The sequence below is a fragment of the Egretta garzetta genome, unplaced genomic scaffold (genome assembly GCF_000687185.1).
Source record: "Egretta garzetta isolate BGI_Z169 unplaced genomic scaffold, ASM68718v1 scaffold369, whole genome shotgun sequence".
Classification (NCBI taxonomy): domain Eukaryota; kingdom Metazoa; phylum Chordata; class Aves; order Pelecaniformes; family Ardeidae; genus Egretta; species Egretta garzetta.
This window is the reverse complement of record NW_009260837.1, coordinates 1,868,630-1,892,629: the sequence shown is the minus strand read 5'-3', so window position 1 is coordinate 1,892,629 and position 24,000 is coordinate 1,868,630. Positions and strand designations below refer to the sequence as shown.

Below are 24,000 nucleotides of genomic sequence, written 5' to 3'. Positions count from 1 at the left end.
GTAGTAGCTCCACAGAACAAGTGCAGGTAAGTTAAAAAATGGTCCCTGTAGGTTTGTGTGTGTTTGTTCTTTCATTTCCTTATTGCTGTAATTGCTTGCTACTGTTTTGAGGTTTATTCCTAATAAATTCAGATTGTTTAAGTAAAAATGTCTTATCTCAAAACGTACTGGTTATTGAAGTCTAATCAGTTGATGTGTGTAGCTCTGTTCCTTGCAGAAATACTTTGCTTTGGGGATTCATTCCATTTTTGTTATCCTGTGATTGAATGTTACAGAAATGCTTTTGTTCTTTCTTTATTAAGATTGTTTTGAGATGACACTGAATTTGGGTTATGGTTTCTTCTAGAGGAAGGGAGCCTACTGCAGTAACTCCTCACTTCTTGCCTTGTTGAAACAATAATGCTAGTTACTGTCAGCTTTTCCTAAGTGTGAGTATAGAGAGCGTAAGAGCTGTAAATTGATGTGTTTTGGGTTTAATAGTTTAAAAATTTGTACACTAAATTGTACACATTTATATGGAGTTTAATTTCTGGCTTGATTATTTTATTTGTAGACTCCTATTGTAATGAGTCACACTTGCCAATTCTGCTTCTCACAACTTCACTCTGGATTAAAACTCAAAACATGTGAGTTTGTTAATTAGTATGGAAGAATCTCAGGAATGATGTACTCCCACTTCGGGCTAAAACCAAGCATTGATGGCCTTTTTCCTTAGTAAAGGAGTTCTTCTCACTTCTTAATTTTTTTGTTTAACAGACCTCCCCCATCCCCCCCCAAAGATTAGTACTCTGACTTAGATAATCAGGTCACTTCTGGTACCGGTAAGCAAGATAATTAGTCTATTGTAATCCAGGTTTGTTCCTGAACCAATGTTGTATGTGTACATACGCATAATTGTGTATGTGTGTGTATAGATAATACCCCCACCCCCCACCATCTTTCTGTAGGGACATGTTAAGTTATCTTAAAATTCTAATGTTAAAAGCTCCCTAGTCTTGAACTTTCTTACTCTGTAATGTGAAACTGTTTTTGCTTGGGTACAAACTGATCGTTATAGTAAATCGCACTTGCCAGCATGTATTCAGAGGAACTCACTCAAATGTGGTATTCAAATAAAAGTTGATGCTAACTTTAGAAATAAAAATCTTATCGTGGAGAGCTGTGACACAATTAAGACAAAGCTGCTTAGTTAACGAGTGTGGGAAGATCTTAAAAATACAAGATTGACTGGGTGATTTTATGTAGTCTTGAACTGTATGAGCTCTCATATATATGTATTTATTGAAATACTCAGAATCAGTAGCTTTTCAATATCCTACTCTACTCTTGGCCTCATTCTTGAAATTCAGAGTTTCTCTAGTTATGGGACTTCATGCCTCTAATATTTGTGTCTTTTATGACAATTTTATTTAAGGAATAAATAAGATGATTGGATTTAATTTCTTCTTTTAGTAATTTCTTGCCTATGCAATGTGAAGTTTGATCAGTTTTCTTGTACTTTCTTTGCAGCAGTGTCCTAGCTCACTGTAGCTGATAGAAGCCACTCTAGAACTTGGGAGGGTAAAATAATTATTTTATTATTATTTTTATTTATTATATATCCATAGTATTTTCAGAATTTATTTTAGAATTATGTATAGTAGCCCATCTACTGCCATAGTAATCAATTGCCAAACAAATTCTGAAAATACTACGGAATGTTTAGAAGGTACATCCTACTTGAAATAGTTTACCGCACTAAAGTTCCTTCTACTTTGTTGACTATAGTTTGATGCATCTCCTTCTCTAAAGTAGATGAAAGTAATGTTACATGGGTGTCTTTGTCAAACAATAAGAAATATATGGCCTGCTGCTCAGTTTCCACTGGACTTCATGACTATTGATGCAGTGACCCTTAGTCTTTTCACCCTTCTTCCGCCTCCCACTCCCCCCAAATGTACTTAACGCTACAACCTATTTATAATTTTGGATTTGAATGGGGCAGCTATGCACATACTTGTAGACTTCACTGGGTTATGGAAGGTCTGAGGATGGGAGTTTTTGCAGTGCTTAAAAATGACAAATCCTAAAAATGCTACGTTTCAGCTGTGAAAAAGGCATGGCAGTTTGAGTGATGTTACTGAAGAACTTGCCGTTATCATGGTCTTGAGAGACAAGAATGCGGATGCTCACTGTGCCTTGCAGTTGTCTGACTTTAAAACTGTGAAGTAACTTAATCTCATCGTGCGCAATCACAGGCTCTTTAAATACAATGAAAATGTTTGACATTTAGTAGCCATAGGGATTAAAGCGGTGGTAGCACTGATGTCACCGTTAGCTCCGTCTAGATGTTCAGAGTGCCAGCCTTCTCACTGGAACAGCCTCGCCGTTTTTTTAGAATTCTTTCAATAATGACCATTGTTTAGTAGAAATCAGCTGTGCAGAAATTAATGGCTCAGAAAGCTGTTTTTATTGCTCTTAGTCTGTAGTGAGAACATCAAGTTCCCGGCTTTCACGCACAAACAGGATTTCTCTTCACAAGGCTGACTGTGGTTCTCCCTCCCCTGCCTGCTGTGGAGTTCAGTTTTATGCAGTCTGCATTATAATAAACCCTAAGCTACAGGTGTTTTCTCTTAAATTGGTAAGAGTAATGGCTCAGAAAGCTGTTTTTATTGCTCTTAGTCTGTAGTGAGAACATCAAGTTCCCGGCTTTCACGCACAAACAGGATTTCTCTTCACAAGGCTGACTGTGGTTCTCCCTCCCCTGCCTGCTGTGGAGTTCAGTTTTATGCAGTCTGCATTATAATAAACCCTAAGCTACAGGTGTTTTCTCTTAAATTGGTAAGAGTAGAACCTAGAATGACCTTAACAAGAATAACCTTCACGTAAGTGATTTTTTTGGGGGGGGGAGGGAGGGGCGGCTGTTGAGATGACAGTATTCAGCCCTAGCCCACCCTGTGTTTTCAGTATCCTGAGTACAAATGTATGAGATGCAGAGGAATGTTTCTGTTGCGAGATTCTTCTAAGAGGTGGTTACATTATTCTCTGAAGATTATCCTCCTTCTCCTTTCCAGTAATGAAGTGCAGGTTCTGCAGCTGTACATTCTTGAGCTCAAAGGCTCGAAATACTGGAAGATCCAGAGTCTCCAAAGTACTTCATAAAGGAAGGATTTTTTAGCAGCTGAAATATTATATGAAATGAAAGACAGAGAGATGACAGTGTGAGCAGAAGAATTTGCTAATGAAGATGTAAGCAAATGATCTGGTCAAAAGAAAGATCAGGACTGGGTAATGAATATTCTTGACATTTTGTGCAAAGAAATTCCAGCTGTTTGGTGCAACTCTGGTGCATTGGAAGAATCGAGAATCAGATGTTAATTTATGGCATTGAACTATAGGAAGGCTGGAGGTTATTAGAGGAAGTAGGGCTTGAGAGGAAACAAACTCCAGTTTAACTGGCCTTAAAGCTCTGGTGGAGATGGTAACTGCAGGTAGGATTGGAATTGAGTGAAATGGTTCAGGAGTGCCCAGCTGGGTGTAAGAATCACTGACAAGGGTGGTGATGCTTGAAGCTGTGAGAAGCAATGAAATTCAATACAATTTTAGGAAAATGGTGTCCGGTGTGATGTCCTGATCCCACAGGAAAGGCAGAAAACACTCCTCAGAGAGGCTAGGGGTGGGGGAAAAAAGGAAAACTTTGAAAGAGGAGAATTGTGTAGCAGAAGATGGACAATACTTGAAAGAAGCACATGGGAGGTCCTGGGAGTAGAGCCCCAAACAGTTCTTCGGAAGAAAAAAAATTACATGTTCAGGCATGCCCAAACAGGAAAGAAAAGTTGAAGCAGAAGTGGAAGACAGTAAAAGTCATCTTGAAAAGGATCTTTGGGCAGCGTTTGCAGGTAAAATCTACTCACAAATTCTTGGGAGATAAGGCGTGCAGACAGAGAAAGGGTTGGGTAAGTTCAGAGATCATGTCAAGAATGGTTAGGTGTTAGCTGTATGAGGGTGATACTTTGGAATAAAATCTTTACAGACAGAAATGAAAATCTGCTTCCAGCAATGCTAATGCATAACCTGTGTGAAATAACTTTGTTTCTGATGAGTGTGACTTCCTCTTCTGTCACAGGAGACACAGAATGTATGCAAGAGTAAAATACATGCGCTGTCTTAATGTTGCTTTTTATGCTTATTAGAAGTTGCTTATAGTAGCAGGCTGGTTTTAGTCATTGTAAATATAGACAGTGACCTATTTGCAAAGATTGTTCTGTCTTTCATCCTCTTTAGTAATTGTCTATTGCATAAACTGTGAAGCACTAAAGGGGATTATCACTAGGATGGCTCTTTTGCTTTGATTAATTCTGAGTAGTAAAGGTCTTGCAAAGACACCTTTCTGTTTTACCTCTGCAGTTTCTGTGGGATTGCTGTAACTTTTTTTTTTTAATTGAGAAAACAAAATTTTCTGTGTTTCTGTAGAAGATGTGAGTGCGTGTCTTCTAGAGATCTTGGCATTCTTGACTTTGTCACTTAATTGAAAGACTGGTGGCAAATCATTAATGTTAGACTACCTTGTTGGCCAAACATTAAACCTCTAAAATAAATGGCTATTACTGATTTTACGGGGCCCAGAATTAATTTGCTTCTATTATAAGAAATTTCATGCTATTTTTTTCATTCATTTGCCCAAGGAATAAATAAATTGTCAGTATGAAGGAAGCATGCTATATGCAAGAGGTTTTTTTCTTAATGAAACTCAGCGTGTTTGCGGATTCATGGTGGCATTTCTAACATAATATTTTGAATAATGTTTTAAGTACCATCTTTTTAATCTTTTAACTCCTTAAAATCGGCATTTGTTATTCTAATGATGCTAAATGCTGAAATATGGCCATTATAATGAAGAGTAACTTTCAATGGGAAGGAACTAAAAGGTTTATAAATAAGGAATTTTGTAAAACATGAAAACAATTTTTTTTTTAGTTCCTGTAACTGCTGCTAGAACTTTGCAAACAGCATGAACGTTTTCTGAGTTTCATCAGTAATTCCAAATGTTGTCTGTCCAGAATCTTTAAGGAATAGTTTTCCTGGCTTTTTTTTTCCCCCCCCCACCCAGTGACAACAGGTCTGGATAGTTTCACTTTACAGTGGTGCTGTTTATAATCATCTCTGCCTCAGTATTTTTAATATGTAAGCCAGCTAGCAGATAGTTGGCCTTCTCAGTCTGAGTGAGTAATTCTGGATTTAGGTGCCCTAGAATGAGAAGGCTGTGTCCCACTGCCTGCAGCCTGTATGCTCCTCTGAACTTCCCTGCTCAAATCAGATTGACCTTCTTAAAAAAAAAAACAAAAACAAAAACAAAAAACCAAAAACAAACAACAAAAAACCCCACAAACACAAGTATTATCTATGTGAGGCAACTGATGAAAAATCATAACCTGGGAGACAAGTTGGTTTTGGCTGCCTGGCTTATTGTAGTACTGGTGTCTGCTCAGCTGAGCAAGCCACAGATCTTCTTGGTACCTGCGGTTTTGTGTTGTGCTTTCAGAATTGAAACAAACATCTAGCGCACTGTTAAAATTCTGCAAGTGCCACCACAGTCTTCTGATTTTTCAGCCCTATTTACCTTAATTTCATGCAGAAAATGAAGGAGTGGAACTTTCAAGACATCAATTTACATTAATAAACCTGTGCCTTTTATCCTGGTGGAACTGCTTGCTAGCTCAACAGAAGCTCAAGTGGCAGTGCTGAAGGAATAACAGTCGTAATATGGAATTGATTTTTCTTTCTGTCATCTAGAAAGGTGTAATTTCTGGTGTGCAATATGAGTTTTGGTGCCTGCTGTCCCACCTGCCTTTTCTTTTGTAGCGGTGCAAAATACCACCCTCAGCAGGGGGGATGGCAGAATCTTTATGGATGGCAGCGTAAAATGCTTAAAATGGAAAGGCAGCCCTAGGAAAAGGATTGGGTGTTTTGTCTGACTGCAGCCTGGGCTGAAAGCAGCTGGGGATACTGGGGACTTGCTGCTTCTCCGTTGGCAGTGCTTCTGTCGATTTTAAGTCGGGAACCTCCAGACATAGAACAAACTTCAATTCCTTTGTAATAAACAAAAACCCATTTGAGAATATTTGATCATATCTTGTTTTTGCACATAACTGAATATAAAGAATTGCATTTGGTATGCCTACACCTAGTCACTGTCTAGGCAGTTGTTTGACATTGCAGTGCTTGCCTATGGAATGAATGTGCTGTTCTTTTGTAGAATTCTAAAGAAAGTATCATTTGTTTCACAGCAGTGTGACAAAATGGTAGGGAACGTATGACTCGGTAGAATAAAATGCAGAACACTTTCTCTTTTTTAGGCAGCTCTCTCTGGAATAGCAGACATTTGTGTTGGGGAAAAAAAGGGAAAGTAAAATCTATGTGTATCTAGTACCCAAACAGCTGATATTTCTCTGACGTGCCTTGCCAGGTATGTCCGATTTAAAAACCATAGAGAGAAACAGGTTTTGCTCTTGCCTGAGGTTTGTTCTAATGCTAAAGGACAATACTTTTGGACAAAACAATCTTTCAGGATAGTAAGAATTGAAGATTTTTGAAAGACTTTTGTGATGGTGAGTAATTGGGCAACATAGTGTTAGATTACATTTATAATTTTTTAATTTAGTCTATCTTAATATGGCTTTTGTGCTAGTTCTCGGGGAAGATTTTTTAGTGGATTGCTTTATGAAAGTGCTGGGTTAATGCAGAGAAGCCATCAAACAAACATGGAGAGTGTCAGTAGTAGGAAATGGTGCAAAACAAAAATGCAGAACTCTAATTCCGTGGTGTTTCTGTATTTTAAATCGCGTGCAGTTGCCAGCCTCCCTCATTTTGTAGAGGAGATAATAGTGCTGAATATAGCATGGAAGAGGTGGAAAGTATGAGCAGAGACAGCATTAGTTTATATCTGAAGGCTTTGCAAAAACCTTACATGCTAGTGGGTGCTCGTTTAGTACTGCATTCCGAGGACTCCTGATTTTTCAGTTGGTATTGTAATTATTAATGCTGAAATTGCTGAGAGATTGAGGAGAGATAAAGCAACCTTAATTTTGTGTGTGTGTGTGGTTTTTTTTCCCCCCAACAGTTTTTACCTGGTTGTCCTGTCTCCTATTTTGTAAACTCTTTTGTCAGAGTCTTAGAGCTTGTGTGCAATGATGCTCTGAAGACTGGCGTAGGTGTTTGGAGTCTATAGTTCAATTAACTCTAGTTCTCTGCCTGCTAAAATAGTTTTGCAAATGAAAGCTAAAAGTTGAGGAACTGTCTGAATAATTGAGCTTATTGCTTATGTTGGGTTTTGATCTTACATTATCCAGCTTTTACTTCTGTTTGTAATCAAATTCATCATTAGAATTCAGTGGCTCCTATCTTAAATCTGAAATTACATATTATGTTTGAATTTAATTAACATAGTGTTAATTATTCCCTTTCTTAATGGTTTGCCTGGGGCTTCTGGATGATCTTTGGATCAACCAGTTAAATCAAGTAGCTTCCCTGTGTTCTATTTAAACACAGTGCTAAAGAGCAGAGTCTTAGGTACATTTTCTGGCGGTGTCTACCATACGCAGTTGCCATCTTTCTCTTGCTTTCGTGGATTATCGTTCTGTTGAATCACTTTGCTGCTCTGGTCACCTCCTGGCTCTACAAATGTTTATTGCCAGTCCAGCACTGAGATGGAGCGGTGCTGGCTTAAGCAGTATTGCGATCAAGTACGTCGATAGCCCGCACACACTCCTGTATTGCAGCTTGAATAGTCATAAATAATCTAGTGCGAAGTCTGCAAATCTGACGGATTGGGAGATACACTTGCCCTTTTAGTGTCATCGATATGATGGGGCTTCTGCAAAAAATGTGCTCCTGTAAAGAAATATTCTAATAAAATATTATGTCTGATAACCCCAAAAGTACTGTTAACAAACTTTCTGGACTCTCAACTGGTTGTTCAACATATCTAATAGTGTTGTGGACACATTTCTTTTCTAGACAGCTTGATGGATTGCCAGGATATTGTTTAGAAATGACTCATGCGACAACAAAAACTTTATGCTGTGTTGCACATAACCATTGTTTATTCTTTAAGTGAAGAAGCTTTATCCTGTGGTTAAGTGCTGTGACACTAAATATGAGGTTCTTGAGTGACTTTGATTTGACTGCTTTTCCTGTTGCCCCTGCTGATGATCTATCAACATGCTTGGCACTATGCATACCAATTCCTGGTTATCTGCGTCCAATTCGAAGAGCTAATAGGTGGCTCTAATGCATAACTGCATTGTGCTTTAGATACAGGGGACCATATGTGTGTGTATATATATTCTCTCTCTATATAAGGATATAAAAAATCGGGGGCCACTGTTCTGTTTCCTTATAGCACTTTGATCTCCATTTGCACCTCATATAGTGCAACTGCCAACTTTAGACTCCTTCACAAAACCTTCATGAAATGTAATCATCAGTATTGTCTTTTTTTTTTTAAGTCCCTCCAATAAGTCCATTTGACCTGGCTCTGACTTTGTCCTTATCCTCCCTCCCGGGTGCTTCACCTAACCGTTAATGGCATCTTCATACTACCCTAAGGCCCTGTACTTTTCACACCATGGTGTGTGTTACTCCTCAGCGCTCATGCCCACGAGCTGTGCCAGAGGACTTCACCGCTTCCTCCCAACCCCAAATCCCCAGTGCTTTGCTGAAGTCAAGCTCTAAACTCTTTTATTCTTTTTTTCTTGCTTTGTAAAAGTTTTAAGGCCTCAGCCTTTTTTGTCCAAACTTTGGGTGTGATGACAGCCCATAGAGCAATTGTGCGGGCTGTAAGATCGAGTGCTTTCTAGCTGCTGCACATCTTTGGCGTGCTGTTTATTAAAACAAATAGAGAGAACTTGTGGGGTAAGAGGATGCTACACTGACAATTCTTTTCTCTTTGCAGTTGATTTTCTGAGAAAAGTTTCTGACTGTAGCTTGAAGGGCTCTATTTAAATACTGTATCCAGCGGTAGTCTCAGGAATTCCATATGCTTATCCTGCTGTCACTTCATCTTCTCACAGTGCCTCCTTACTGTCTGTCCAGAAACTGCTGCTTTGCTTCACTATGTATTATGTTAAACTGTGATTTGAGCACGGAGGACCAGGCTTCTGTGTTGTCCTTGGTATGGTTGGATCTGGGCTTGAGTGCAACCTCAGGATTGTTGTCAAGTAATAAAATTCTACAAATACTAAATTTTTTTTTATACCTTCATAACTGTCATCTGGAAACATATGCTGGTTTAATATCTTATTTTATTGAAGTAAAGTGGTGGTTGCAGACTTACTTTATTTTAACATCTGTTTCGCTGTTGAAACACAAAATTAAGTAACGAAAGTATACTTACTCTGGATACTGAATTGCAGAAACAACTGTTCTTAAAAGTGAAAGAAATTCTTGCTAGTGTAAGGAAAATAAAGGGGAAGAAAGAGTGCAGAAATGCATGGCTGAGTGTTTCGTGCTTTCTGCCTTGAAACGGGGTGCCAACAAACTGTCTGCAAGTAGAGAGAAACAGACTAAGAAGTACAGTCAAAGGACAAATATCTATTTTTAGTTGGGTTTTTTTGGGGGGACGAAGATACAACCTGGTTGACATTCCCACGAGAATTGTATTGCTTTGGGTAGTTCTGCTGTAAGCAGTACAAATAGCTTGTTGCTGAGCATTTCTGGGATTTTGAGATGGTCTTTAACAGTGCAACTGCGTACTTGCCTTTAGCATGTAAAAACGCCTCAAAAGTGATCTTAGAAAAATCTCTAACTTCTTGAAGTTGGGCATGGTGGGTTGGATGTAATTCTGAAAGTATTCATCCTACTATTTAGTACGCTTTTGCAAAATGGAATCATGATGTTAAAATTAGAGTGACTGTACCCTATTCTGACTTGGTTAAGAGTTGAGAATTAAAAAATATTTTAGCAGAATTTAATTTTAAAATGCTTTTCCAGTGGAGCTGTGAACTTTGTTTCCCTAAGTGACAAAATCAGAAGTATTTTTCCTGGTCAGAGGGGTTTTAAGCCTAAAACACATCTAAAGTATTGAAAAAACAAGAAATACATTCATTTTAATGCCAAACAATTTTTCCTTCTTTTGCTTTTTGCCTTAAGGTTTGTTTGCTTCAGTCAGGCTGGTGAATGTCCCGTTCCAAGGTCCTGGGAGACAGTAAGGATGTCAAAGAAACGCAGTATCCTAAAATACCAAAGCCTCCTTTGAAAACTAAGTTGCAAACCCTGCTTTAAGTTATTGTACAGTGACTTTGTCTTGCACCTCGTTCAAATTCTTGCTGTCTGTCATGGAACCCACTAATTATATCCAGCGTTACACAGTAAACATGAGAGAATACTGGACCTGAATGCAGACTTAGTAAAGGATAATCCAGTACAGGGACTGGTGGTTTTTAAAGACAGGAAAGTCTAATCTGTTCACTGCTGGTCGAAACCTGCCTGGTGAAAATGAGTTTTGATGTTAAAATAATAAAATTTTAGGTAGTCTATTTTAATAATGAACTAAATGAATGAGTGGGAGCTTAACATCTCATTTTAATTTAACCATTTAAAAGATTACTTGTTAGTTGAAATTATGTTTACGTATGTGAAAATGATGGATAGTGTGTGAAAATGACTTCTGTATCATCTATAAGCTTCGGTGATGCTTGAAGGAAGGTTTATGTGGAGAAAGAAGCCTACCAAAACAAGCTATCAAACCCGTATCAAGCAGCTTCTTGTTCCAAATCCTTTTCAAGTTGGGGGATCTTTTCATATTAGTTTATCGTACTAAGCATCTCAGTAAAGGTTTGCCTTATGACAACAGTGACTTTTTAAATTGTAACCTCTTCCTTCTACTGGATCTGTTTTATCCTGGTATGGTGGTATGGCCAAAAGCTCTGTACTGCCTTGGCGAATGGTGGCATAAAACTTCGGTTTCCACTCAATATAGGTGATTCTGAAGTGTGCACGTGTGTTCGCAGAGTTCAGCGGTTTAACATCGTCCTGCAGCTCTTGCCCCGTGTTCCTCCGAGAGGCCTGACGGCTGCAGGGCCATCATCCTGCCGTCAGGCTTGGTTGCAGGTCTTGCTGTGATTGCTGTACTGTTGCCGTGCCTCTAATCCCCCGTTTCAATGGAAATCTAAAAAGCACAGCTATTAACGCTTCCAGTAAGTGTTAATTAGAAGACATAGCTAATCACCTTATATACTCAATTGCTGCTCTTGTGGAGACAAAAGCATTTGGAGTAATGTTAGCCTAAAGCCTGTTCAGGTATTCAGAGTTTCCCAATAAGCTTTACATTTCTGATACAGCTGTTGTACCAGCTGTGACTGAACAGCAACGTCTCAACAGTCGTCCAGCAGAATAAGCTCTGGTCATTGGCAGCGGTGCTGCCGAAAGCTCTCTGGGCAGCAGGCGGGTCGGCTCACGGCTCCGTTCCGGTGCAGACCCTCGGGACCTGGGGCTCCTACCGTGCCTGCAGTTGCTGTAGTTCACCTTTTCAGAGGAACTCAGTGGAAATGTCTCTAGAAAACACCATGGAAATCAATGGCAAAGTATTCTTGTATACAGTAATAACAACATATACTTGTTTTTCTCTCTGCTTTTTTCATGGCAAATTACTGTTTCTCCAGCAATAATAATGCTTTAAATGCCACTTGTTTGTGATGCTCTGCTTTAGCTATGTCATCAAACAAATGCAAGGGACATCTAAAGGTGCATCATTTACTGATGACCATAGTAGAAAAATAACACGCCCTTTACCCCAGCATATGTTTTTCTTGGAGACTCCCAGAAAGCTCAGCTTCCATTCAACGTATGTTTTCTGCAGCTGAGCAGCGGCTTTCTGCCAGCTTTCAAGAACAGCTTTATGTGCTGAGCTTTGCTGTATAGCGTAGAGATTTTTAATGTATACATGTCCTTAAAAGCATTTTTTTTTTTTTTTTTTCCAGTAGCTGGGCAGATAGTGCTGCAACACTTTGTTATACTTGCAGTGTCAATGAGAATGTTCTCTAAAGGCTGGTGGCTCCAGCTGATCCGCTGAATGCTGAGCCCGGAATTATAATTCAGCGGCATGGGGGAGGGTGGTGTTTGCCACGGCCAGCAGCAGGGCACTGCTTACAGCATGTTGCTTAATCAGCATGAAACTATTAGCAAATTCTTGCCATCTCAGTCATAATGTACCGCTAATAGGTTTGCTTTATTGCATGGGATGCTCAAAAAAGCCTGGAATGTTTTTAGTAATTTTAAGTAGCATAACCTTGCTCTTAATGAAGTTTGACAGCACTTTCTAAACTCCCTCGCGCTGTGCAACAGAGAGTACCGTAACTGCATTCCTGTGCACTAAGGGCTGGTAACTTACTTGTTTTCTTACATGAAAGCTTTTGACATAATTTTAAATTCTAATGTATTACGTAAAATAGATTCCTGGCAACAAAAGCATCTGTATAATGAGTCCATTTTAACATATTCTCCTAATTTTGTCAAAGTTTTATGTTTGTCAGAAGACTTTGTAAATCTTACTTCCGTGGGGAAAAAAAACAACCAAGCAAACAACTTCTGTGAGTTGGTGTTTTTTGGTGTTCTTGCGTGGGGGGGTTAGCACGGCGATCGGGCCATCAGCAGTAAGTTTCAAATAGGATACCCAAATCTGGGTACCCAAATCTGGGTACCCAAATCTGACTTTCTTTTTCTTCTCTGCCTTTTGATTTAGAGGTAGTATTCATTGTTATTTTTTTCATGGCAGTTTAATAACTTCTTTGTTTTACTGACAAATCAGAACGGTTCTCTGATATCTAGGGATTGGGACGATTTTAATTTTTAGTTATCGTCAGCAGTGAAAAATGGTGTTGCATGGCAGAAAGCCAATTCAATTATGTCAGTTTATTTTACTTCTAATAACTTGCGAGTTCATCCTATAACCACGGGAGAAGTGGGAAGGGCCACTGTGTTTCCCTGCTTCCCACCTTGGTACCAGACAGACCACACGGGCCGTCTGCCTGGCGGGCAGGGACGTGGCGAGAAACCTGGCTTCCTATTTTTATTGCAGGGTCTGGTTCGCTTACAGCTACGTTCACTCATTTCTCTCTTACATCTGAGTCTCTTACCTCGCTCTTGGAGCCGGAGGTTGAGTTTTTTAGAGTCTTAATCCAGCAGCGCTGCTCATATTCAGAGTGGCTCTAGCTTGAGTGTAGTTCCATACGGGGGAGACCAGGTGCCATCTCTGTGATCGGTGCGTCCGTAGCAGATCCTGTCTGGATTGATCCAACTGTGCCTTTGGAGATGGAGCCTGTACCTGAAATATCAAAATACTTGTTCCCCCCACCCTACCCCCTTATTTCTGGCAGGCTGTACCTCTTTGCTTCAGCTCTTTGTAAGAGATCTTTCATCCTATGAAAACTTTGAGAAGGACCTGCGAACAAGCAGGGGGATTTCTGTTAAACATTCAATTACAATTAGTTGTTGATGCTTGTCTGAAGGAACAAAATCAGCACAGAAACCTGGAATAACTTCTTTTTTTTAGGGTCCTGTTATTTACACAGTTGGCTTTTACAGCAAACGCAGCATTTTATGTTGAACAGAGTTCCAAGCACTTAAAAGTGAGAAATTCCAATTTAGGATTTTTTGGTTTCCTTTCGAGTTACCAAAGAACTCCAAGATCACACAGTCAGGGATAATTGTAGTGACTTCATAGTCTGATTTATACCGAAAGTTTCAGAAAAATTTACAGTGAACAGGGGAAATATTTCTGTTGACCATGTTGATTGTCAATCCAATCTATATTTTTACCTCAATATACCCCCCCCTAAAATGGGTGCTTAAAAAAATATCCTGAACGTGGCTGGCATGCTGTGCTGTTTAACTTTCCTTCATTTCAATTTCGTACCAGTCTACAGTTGGAAGTATTAAAGTGGAGCTGCTTCCTATTAAGTGGATCTGAGGAATCAGGAAACAAAATACATATTCATTTTATTACTTGAATTGCTCAATAGTTCATGTAGCACATAAGGGACCACTAGAACTTGTTCTGACACTTCTTTCGTAATGTGTACCAGCGAACATCATACAGTAACTTTCTGTGTGAAACCTGTAACTGTTATGTTTAAGGAAGACTTGGAGGAGGGGAAATAAAAGTTTTGGCTTTTGAGGGTGGATGGTTGTGCCAAGCTTCTGGGACTAGGCTCAGTCTGTTGTTGGGGAACCCATTCGTTATTATTCTTTGAATAGTCTGGTATATGCTTTTTTTAAAAAAAAAGTTTCTAGACCATGTGGCACCGCCTTAGTCCCTTCACAAATTCCTTTATTTAAGATATGATAGACATACTGTAGGCTGTATGTGCTGGTGCTATCTTGTGGTTCTTTCTCAATTACTGTAGCATACAATCCAGAGTTGTTTTTTTTTTATCCTAATAGCCACATTGAAATTATATTTCAATTGCAAAAAATATAACTACTTCTGAACAGATAAATTGTGAAGTTTAGATTGCACTGCAGTTGCTCAGAAGCTTAAAAAAGCCAAGCAAAAGCCCCAATACCCAGTTTGCTTAGTTTGCAAGACATCTATTTTGTATTGCAAAATGCAACTTGTTTCATCATTTGCGTCTTTGCAACTTCTCAGGGAAGACGAGTGACTTGAAGTTTCCTGTGAGCGCTGCAGCTGTGAAAGCAAACCAGGGAGAAATGGCCACAGGTCTCAGTAAAACTGCTCATCTTTAAATGTGTGGGAATTGCCCTCTACCTCATAACATTTTGCGGGGTTTTTTGCAAATTGTACCTGGGAATTGACTTACCAGCTCCACTTCTGAGGGCTGTGAAGTGGTAATAAGGAAGAATAATTGAAGCACAAGCATTTCCAGCTGTCTGGCACATTTCAGGGTATTGCTTTGGGTGACTTAAATTCTGTGCTGGAAAGCTTTGTAGTATAGAGGTGATTTCACTGCCTTTGTGATCGTCTCCGAACACAGAATCGGGTTTGTCCATTGTTGAACTTGCCTGTTCTGAAAAATGTATGTATTAATTCTAGAAAGTATAGCGCTGTGCATATTTTTGTCTGGTTTGTTTTGCATTTTACTAATTTTTCGGGCTAACCACCTCGGTGAACAGGACAGGAGCCACTGCAGCATTGGTGTGACTGGGTGAATGGGGGCATGCCCTTATTTTTCTGAAATCTGGGAAACTTGATTCTCCAAAACTCATCTCGGATGTGTGGGAATGTCTGAAATCAGAAGCATGACTAGATCCAGTGGAAACTTCTTGGTTTATCCATGTCAGTTTTGCTACGGGTTGAAATTGTGCCTCCTTTTTTTTTTTTTTTTTGGGGGGGGGGGAAGGGCGTGGGTGGGTTAGGGCAGAAAAATCTTCCCTTTCCTTACTGGTATGTTGCTGACTATTTTATAACTCTTCTAGGTTGTAACTGATTTTAAGTATTGATATAGTCTGGAGATTTTCAGAGGAGAGGAAAAATACAGCGTCTTTTCTTGCTGAAATTGATTTAAGATATTCCCAACATACCTCACCTAGGTTTTTCTACTAAAAATTAATATTAGTAATATCTTTTTAATTTTGCAAGAAGTGACTATAAGCACTCTGAACAGTGTACTGTTCCTATTTTTCTTAAAGAAAAATAAAATAATAGCAGTCCAGCATATAAAACCGTGTATTGGTTTTTTGCCTCACTACGCTTTCTGTTCCATCTCATTTGATGACAATCTGTTCCTATTTTTCTTAAAGAAAAATAAAATAAAAATTGACAGACATAGCAGTCCAGCATATGAAACTGTGTATTGGTCTTTTGCCTCACTACACTTTCTGTTCCATCTCATTTGATGACAACGGTGGCAAAAGCATCCCTTTTCTTTCTAATTTTGTAAGGTAATATATTAGATGCAGAGTGGTGGGCTTTTTTTTTTTGCACTTGTCCATGTGGACTGGTGGAGGACCTTCAGCATTGCCAGAATGGGTGAATGCCTCCCTGGTAAGCGGGCAGCTCACGCCCTGGTCTGCGCAGCAGCCGCCTTCCCTGGAAGTGCTTGTTTTGCAGTTACCTTGGCTTGCCTGTTGCCTGAGATAGTCATAACTAATAAAGCTTATCATCAAGTTTTATCTTGTAGGTGCATCAGCTATCAGTATGTTACCCTTTCTCCTGTGGTTGGAAGGGCTTGGATGGCTATGAGGAAAATGCTTTATTTTATATTGCACATATAAAGTATTGCATGTGTTATATCTTATGTTAAAACAGCTTTTCTCAAAATACTAACAAAACCACTTTCTTCAGAGATAATTTTTTTCGCTCTAAGGGGAGGACTTAAGCTAGCGAGCAAAACGGTGCTTCTCTCTTCCTCTTACCGTTCATACCTCCGCTGGGTTCCGTGCTCGGAGCTGCCAGGAGAGCTGTCCTTACTCAGCTTAAACAACTCTGTTACTCTCTGCCTGAGCTACTTGGGTTACTTCTTTCTTCCTTTGATGGCATGAGGCCTCTTCTACTTGAGGTATGTTCTTTAACATGCCACTCATGATGGTACTGTATCGCTCGTTCTTATAAGCTGTTGATTTTTCTTATGAAAAAACAAGGACTTTGCACAACTGAAATGTTGGGTTTTACTTGTACAATGAAACAGGTTCTTAACGTACATTTTTACTAGCTTTCTCCATTTGTTTCTAACTTCAGATGTGAATGTGCTGCCTTTCAGGATGAGGGCTACAAATGTGGAAAGCTATACAAAACATTGTGAGAGTAATAAAAATTACTCGTCCAGCGTGGTTCTTTCTCACTGCATGGGGACAGAAGCAAGACTACCAAAAGTGCTATTGAAAGTTGTTGACTTACCTGCACTTAAACCTTCAAGGCAAGTTCCCTGTTTTCCTGATCAGGCTGTTGCAGGGTTTTTTTTTTCCTTGTACCTTGCTTCTTTCCATATGTAAGTAATGGGTTTTTTTCTGTCCCTGGCAGAAATAGACAACTCTTCACTTGTTATTGTCTCTCTAACTGATTCTATTATAGATGTTTGAAGATAATTCCTTCTCCCAGCCACCTTAGGGGTTTAATGATGCAGCTAAACCTCCTTAAGAGCTAACAGGTTCTGAAAGAGAAGGTCCTGCTCTCCTGAGTCAGTCCCACACTTCAAAGGCATCTCTGACTGACCTTGCAGTGACCTGCAAACACCTCAAGGGTCTAAATATGTTCTCTTGTTTTGTTTTTTGTTTTGGTTTTAAAGTCTCAGTGGGGTTAATTTACTGCCATTCTAGTTTCTTCCATCAGCTTGCTGCAGGGTCACATCAGCATCATGGGGCGGAGCAGGGGGGAGATGGGGTCTCTCTTCCTGGTAGCGGGTGGCCAATAGACCAGCTTAGCTGTATCTTAAAACTGTATCAGTAGTCTTTTATTTTCTGAAATAAATACGTTTGTTTTATCTTGTTTTCCAAACACTGAGCTGTTGGCCGAGTCCTTTGAACTGCATGCTTTATTGAAGTGGTGACACGAACTGAATTAGCAAAAGCATTTGCTGAACTTCTGGTATAAGCAGAAGTGTTGGTGTGGCATCTGCCTTTCTGCACAAAGGAAATTCTTTGCTTGTTTGCCTGGGGAGTTAGGGTAACTAACTCATTTAAAATGGCAAATTACTTTTCTCTTGGCTTCCCTTTCTGCCAAGATGAGCAAACCAGTTTTTCCAAAAGGAAAAAGAGCAAAAAAGAGATTTTTCTTAAATAGTAGATATTCTGATATGTTGAAAGAGGATAGCTGTTGAAAAACTTGCTTGAAACTAGAAGTATGGAAACAATCGGGACTTTGCATGTACGGACTTAAGAACTATTAGATCCTGAGATTCATATTTCCCTAACCTAGGTCTGTTTTATGCTAGAGTATGCATAAGTTACTTGATGAACAGGTTTTGTCATAATTTTTCTAGACTTTGGGTGTATATTTTTGGTTTGTGGAGGTATAGAGCTAGCATGACCGTATGTAAAATGGGGTTCTTCAAATCATGTATTTTGAAATTGTATAGCGAGTCAGGATCCCTAGAACATACTTTTCAGATGTTGCGCTCAGTTTATAAATTGGGCAGTACTGAAACTTGTTTTTCAGGTTTTTAATATAATGTTTATGGAAGTTAATGTAAATAGCTACACCAGCTGTTTTCTGAAGGGATTGCCTGTTTATTCTCAAGTGGGACGTTCTCATCAAGGAAACTGCCCACTGGAGACTGGGGGCACTTGAGTAGCGCGGTGCCTTGGGAACAGTTGCAAGCAATAACCCCGGGGAAAGCTCTGAGAAGCAGATGTGGAAGGTAGCAGCCGCCTATTAAACTGTGTGAAGTACAGCTGCCTGCCTGGTCGGGAAAGGATAGAGCCTACCGGCTGCACAACAGAATGTAGTCTTGTTAATACATCAGTAAGGCAAGCCAACAGAAATTATTCTAGTGTCTGGTTTCGTACTCGACCGTGGTTGCTTCCTAGGCCAGTTAGCTGTGTTACTCACTGGGGTTGCCACCTTATTTTATTCCCATAATGTATTTCCAGTATACCAGTAAGTGTGCTGATCTGTGGCACTGCTCATACTGTTTGAATACTGGAGATGTTCTGCAGCTGCGTATGTTATTAAAAACTTCTAAGCGTTGCAGTTCATAAGCTCAAGAAGATATTTTGAAATTATTCTAATACCTAAACAAAGAAATACTAGCATAACAAATGCTTGCAGAATTTGCTGCCACAAGCAACATTTAGTGAAGCAGAGTTTCACACGAGTGAAATCTGCTTTTGCAGCAGAGTAAAAGGACAACAGCTGTAAATTGTGTAGGAGTTCTGCATTTTCTTGTCAAGTGTTTGGAATTAAATACCCTTTCTGACAGAACGCAGATTTGATGACTGCTGTGTTTTAGAACTCTCTCTTGCAAATTGGTTTTTTTCCCTCTACTTTTAAAAAAAAACCTTAATATTTGGAAAGTGAGCCGTTAATATACACAGATATAGTTTTCAGACTCATAATGGCTCTGGCTTTTTCCTTCTCTTTCAAATAGTAGAACATTAGAATTTTTGTTTTACTGATTATCGGTTTTTTGTAACTTGCATGGTAGTAGTTAGCTTTCGTGCTGTGTGATCAAATGGTACTTGAGCTATCTTTTAGGCTTTTGAGCTTACCCAGTGATACAGCTCCAGTAACGTTTGAGTAACTTGGGAACCTTATCAGAGGTGATGTTTACTTTCCCATCTGTCCTTTCCATGGGTGCCCAGCTTTACACTGCTTTGTGTAAGCGCTGGACCCTCTAAAGTACACTTAAATGCTGTACTTTTGAAAATATGAAGTGTAGAAAAAATTGCCATTCACTTTGAAGTGACGTAAACTAATTGAAACTTTTTCTTGACCTTTAAGCTATTATGAGCTCAAGTAACACCATTCCAGCCCTCCGCTGTATTTCACAGGAGCTAACTTTTTCGATGTGCTATGCTACTCTAATGGTGACAACGTAGAAGTGTTCCATGAAAATGTTAATAATCTGTCTTAAAAAATACTTTGACTTCTCTGAGGCAAATGAGATGTGCAGCTATACATTAAATCGGTTAAAACAGCAACTGGCTTAAGTGAGGGCTCTCAGTGCTCCTGAAACTCAAGAGATTATTCTGCTGTATTGGTTATTCTGCTGTAACGCTTCTAAAACAACTGAAGAACTTGGGCTCTTGTGGTATCGCCCCTCTGAAAAGCAGTAGCTGTTGGCATATTACAGGGCTGTTTTCCACTGGAAAAAGCAAGTTAGGTTTTCCTGTTGTTTTCTTAGTGTACTAACTTAGCTTTTACAGAAAATAATCCTTGAGAGGCATTACAGATGATTCCCAACCACTTTATTCTTCACAAATCTGCATTCAAACATATACTGTGGGTTGCCCAGAGGTTGAGAATTGACAGCAGTTAAACACAGACTAAACTTGCTGTTTCTACTAATGTTGTTGAAACATCCTTATTACAGAACCAAGTTGATAGTGCTTCTGTGAAGATGGGGGAAAAATATATGTGTAAATTTGCTACTGCACAGCATGTCCAGGTTGTTCAAGATGCTGGCTACATTTCTAAAATAGTGTACAGATGCTACATTACATCTGTTGAAGGTATCAGTGTTTCACATGGTGGACAGCGTGAAAAAGGGGTGAAGGAAATTTACTGGCTGACTTCTAAAGGGTGTTGAATTTGGCCACTCCTTTCCTAATTGGGGTAAGCTTGCTGTGTAAGCATCTATGAGGTGAAGTGTTTCATATGGGTTTTAAATTTTCTACTATAGGAAAAGCAGCTTTGTCTATATCCTTGGACAAAAGCTTTTTTATGGAAGGGAGAAGCTAGATTGTGCAAGTGGCGAAGTACAAGTATAGTAAACACTGTCATCTTTGTGCATGTTTTACAAAGGATCCCATTGTAAGATCTTATTTCCGTTTTTTAAAGTATTTGACATCACTGTTGCAATCCTTCGATCAATTATATACTTTCTTTTATTGCTATAAACTTCCTAAGTTCATATGTAATAGTTTTGCTCACTGAGAAAGCCATAAGCTCTACAGAAACATGGATGGGAAGTCTGTACAGCATACAGGAAAAAAAAAGGTTTTCCATGAATTTTCTTCGATCAAGGCTGGCTTAGGATGGGTGATCGGGGAGCACTGTCACTGGTGCTCGGCGCCGTGGCCGGCTGCTCCCCTCTGTCGCAGGGCACGCGTACCCGAGAGCCCTCCCGCTCCACCTGCACGTGAATGTGGCGGAAGCGGCCACCTCTTGGCTTGCCGTGCTGCAGGAATTTTGCCGTACAAGTCAATGAGTCATTGTTTTGATGAGTGTGAAAATAATTTAAGTCACTCTTCTGGGCTACCAAGAAAAGCGGAGTGTATTTGGTTTTAGAGGCTTTTTGCTACACATCTAGACTGTCTTTTTTTTTTTTTTTTTTGATTGATAAGGCATTATAATATCACCAGATAAAGATTTATATTTTTGGCAACTTTGGGAATTTTTTTTGTGTGTTATGGGAGAGCTAAAGCAGAACAGATCTTAAACAGCTGAAATAGCACAAGTGCTTTCTGGCAGAACACAATGTCCTATGTACTAAGACTCTTTGTTTCATGATCTATTTTCATAAATCAAAATATTAATAGATGTATTTACATTAAAATGAATTGTATGTAAATATCTCCAGACATAGAAGAAAATAATAGCTCAGCCTGTAATTCAGCATAAGTACAATGCAAAATTGACCAAGATAGAATTAACAAAAGTAAATCAGATGCTTAATTTTGCTGTTTTCAATCTGATGGAGAGTTATGGGTTAGCCATTTAAAAAAAATTCTTTGAGTATATTTGCTTAATTTTTAAATGGAATATTTTAAACATTTAACTGTCGAATGGCCTTTACTAGGCAAATATATTTGAATTATTTGTACAGGATGATTTTAATTTTGCATTGCTTTGCAATGTCATTTTTTTCTTATCACTTTATAATGGCAAATCAACTGAACATGAGAACTTCAGTGCAGTTAAATAATAATTGTACTGCTGTAGCTTGTCTGAAATTTATAGTCAACTATTAACAGGCTTATAATATTTACTGTCATCTTTTTATGCGTTCCTTAGACTTAGAGTGACTTATCCAGTTAAGGTTGGGGAAAGTTAGTGCATTAAAAATTGTTTGGGCTCTTTTTTCAATTTGGCATGTTAAATTAGCCCACTGTCTTCACCTCTGAGGGTAGCAGAGGATTTGCTGAAAAACCTCCCTTGTGGATTTTTGGGTATTACAGTAAGTTTAAATGCACCTGAATATGTTAGAAAGAAGGTAGGGTCCATAACATGTTTATAAAAACATAAGCCAAGAGCAGAAAGAGGAAGGCGGAGATGAGCTAATTATTCCAGTTGAAGCTGTCACTTTGTGAAAACGAAACTGCAGAGTTTTTGAGATTTCTTTTATATCATTCCTGTTGAATAAAGCCGGTATTGAAGTCCCAGGCCTTCCTAAAAGGACAGTGGCAATTCCTTGGCAAGAAGCTCGGTTGTTGAGGGAACTGGGATGCTTCATTCCCTGTCTTGGGATGCTGTGGGATGTGCCTGTTCTCCTTCCTTCGGCTTTGCTGCTGCAAAGAGCCGGTATTCCCTTGTTTTCTTTCAGTGTAACGCTGTTCTTCCGCATGAGTCTGGGCAATCTGTTTGCTTCTCAGAAAGAGAAGATGAGATTGGCCTTTTTAAAAATATTTTTTTTCCCATTTTTTAGCAGCTAGCGTCAGCAATCTGAATGCTGCTACTGAAATGGAAGCTTTTAATTTCAAGGTCGTAACACTAAGAAAAGCTGCAAACAGAGGTGTGACAACTGAAGCAATGTATTTGTAAAGGAGGGAAAATGGCGTGTGGTAGGTCATGTTTTGCAGGCTAAGCATTGCAGTCTTTCTTTAAGCAGTTGCTATGTTCTAGAAGTTTTTCTCTTGGATTTCAGTGCTGTAAAAGGAAAAAGGTAATTGCCAGTTTCAGGGAAACTGTTTTCTTTTCTTTTAATTGCTGGCATCCTCCATGTAGTATGTTCTCATTGCATGAAAATAAACCAAAAGCATTTTTAGGTGGTGAATAGGGAAGAGATCTGTAGTCCTTGTTTCTCCCAGAACTGTAGTCTTACCGTGTTGGAGTGCACTGAACTGTCTTTCTTTTTTTAGTTTGCTTTAATTTTGAACGCTTAAACAAATACTGTCATCTGAAGAAAGCCATTTGTATAAGGCAACATTAAAATCTAAGTTATCCTCTGAGAAGCTGATAGGCATTTTGGTAATGAAAAGTACCTTGTGAAGTAGAGTGAGTTTGCTTTTCATTGCAACTGAGTTCAAGTGTTCAGAGGCCTGATAGCATATCTGCGGCCTTTGCTGGAAGTGCTGCCTGTTCATTCATGAATGATTAACAGGTTGTTTTATTTAAAAGCACGTATCTGCTTCCTACTGTGTCGGTATAAAAACTGTATTCTGAAAAAGCTGTGTCTACAGTCCCTATTTGAGGAATGTTGTGTGTTGCTCCTGGAAACTTTGTCCTGCCTGCCTGAAACTCTCTCTTCCTTATCAATTTGCAAGGATCTAGTGCTAGCAGGCTTTTCTGAGAGGCTGAACTTAAATACGGCAGATTTCTAAAGTATTAAAATACAAAGCATTACTGAGCTCAGGGAGAGGTCCTTATATTCGTAAAGTTGTCGTGGTGCTTAATGGGCTGTACAATTTTCATTCGAGCTGTAGCATCATAGAAGTATTTCTGTGTTCTAATTTTTCTTTATCCTTTTCTAGCAAGAGTCCTTCACTGTTCTTAGCAGAAGAAAGCAGCGTGAAAAAGTCTGAAATCCATATCAAACAGCCAATGAATGTTGAAATGTTTTGAATATAAGGCATTTTGTGTGTGCGTGCATGGGCACGTTGAAGGACGTGTTCTTGTGATTCTGATAGTGAAAAGACAAGAGTCTCTTTTGGTAGATTTAATTCCATGTTTATGAGCATTCGGAGCTTGTTAGTGCAAAAACGAAGCTCAGGGAGTGAAATTCTAGTTGGAAGTCCTTGTGTACATACAGAGCTGCTTAGTGTTTAGCATATATTTACGTTTCCCTTAACTGTGTATGTCTGGTTTTGGGAAAACAGCCGTGGAAGTGGTCAGAAGCTATTTTGATCTAGGTAATACTTTATCTGTTTGGATTTATATATTGGTAATAAGTAATGGGTTTGGTAAATAAATGGAATACAGTTAAATCAATACACTTTGGGGCTTGAAACTATTAAAGGCTTTTGCAGAACCCAGTCTTGAACTTAAAACAGTCACCGTAAAAGAAACGTCGGGGTGGTGCAGGGCACGGGAGCTCTGCAGGGCCATCTCATGGGACCTGCCTCTGCAGGACTCTCCTTCCTGTAGTCGGCAGGGGAGAGGATTGACCTTCCTGCCAACGCTGATGTAGAAAGTACCCTAAAGTTAACTTCAGGAAACTCCGAGCTTTCTAAAAGCTCTTTTTCTCCTCA

General features: G+C 39.2%; 1 protein-coding gene across 1 annotated transcript in view; it reads left to right on the top strand.

Moving 5' to 3' along the window:
* The window catches only part of ARHGAP12 (Rho GTPase activating protein 12), a 72,353-nt gene that overhangs the window by 627 nt on the left and 47,726 nt on the right, over positions 1 to 24,000 (top strand). The window contains exon 2 of the mRNA XM_035902434.1: positions 5 to 26. Coding sequence (XP_035758327.1) covers positions 5 to 26 — 22 coding nt within the window. The remainder of the gene's footprint in view (positions 1 to 4; positions 27 to 24,000) is intronic.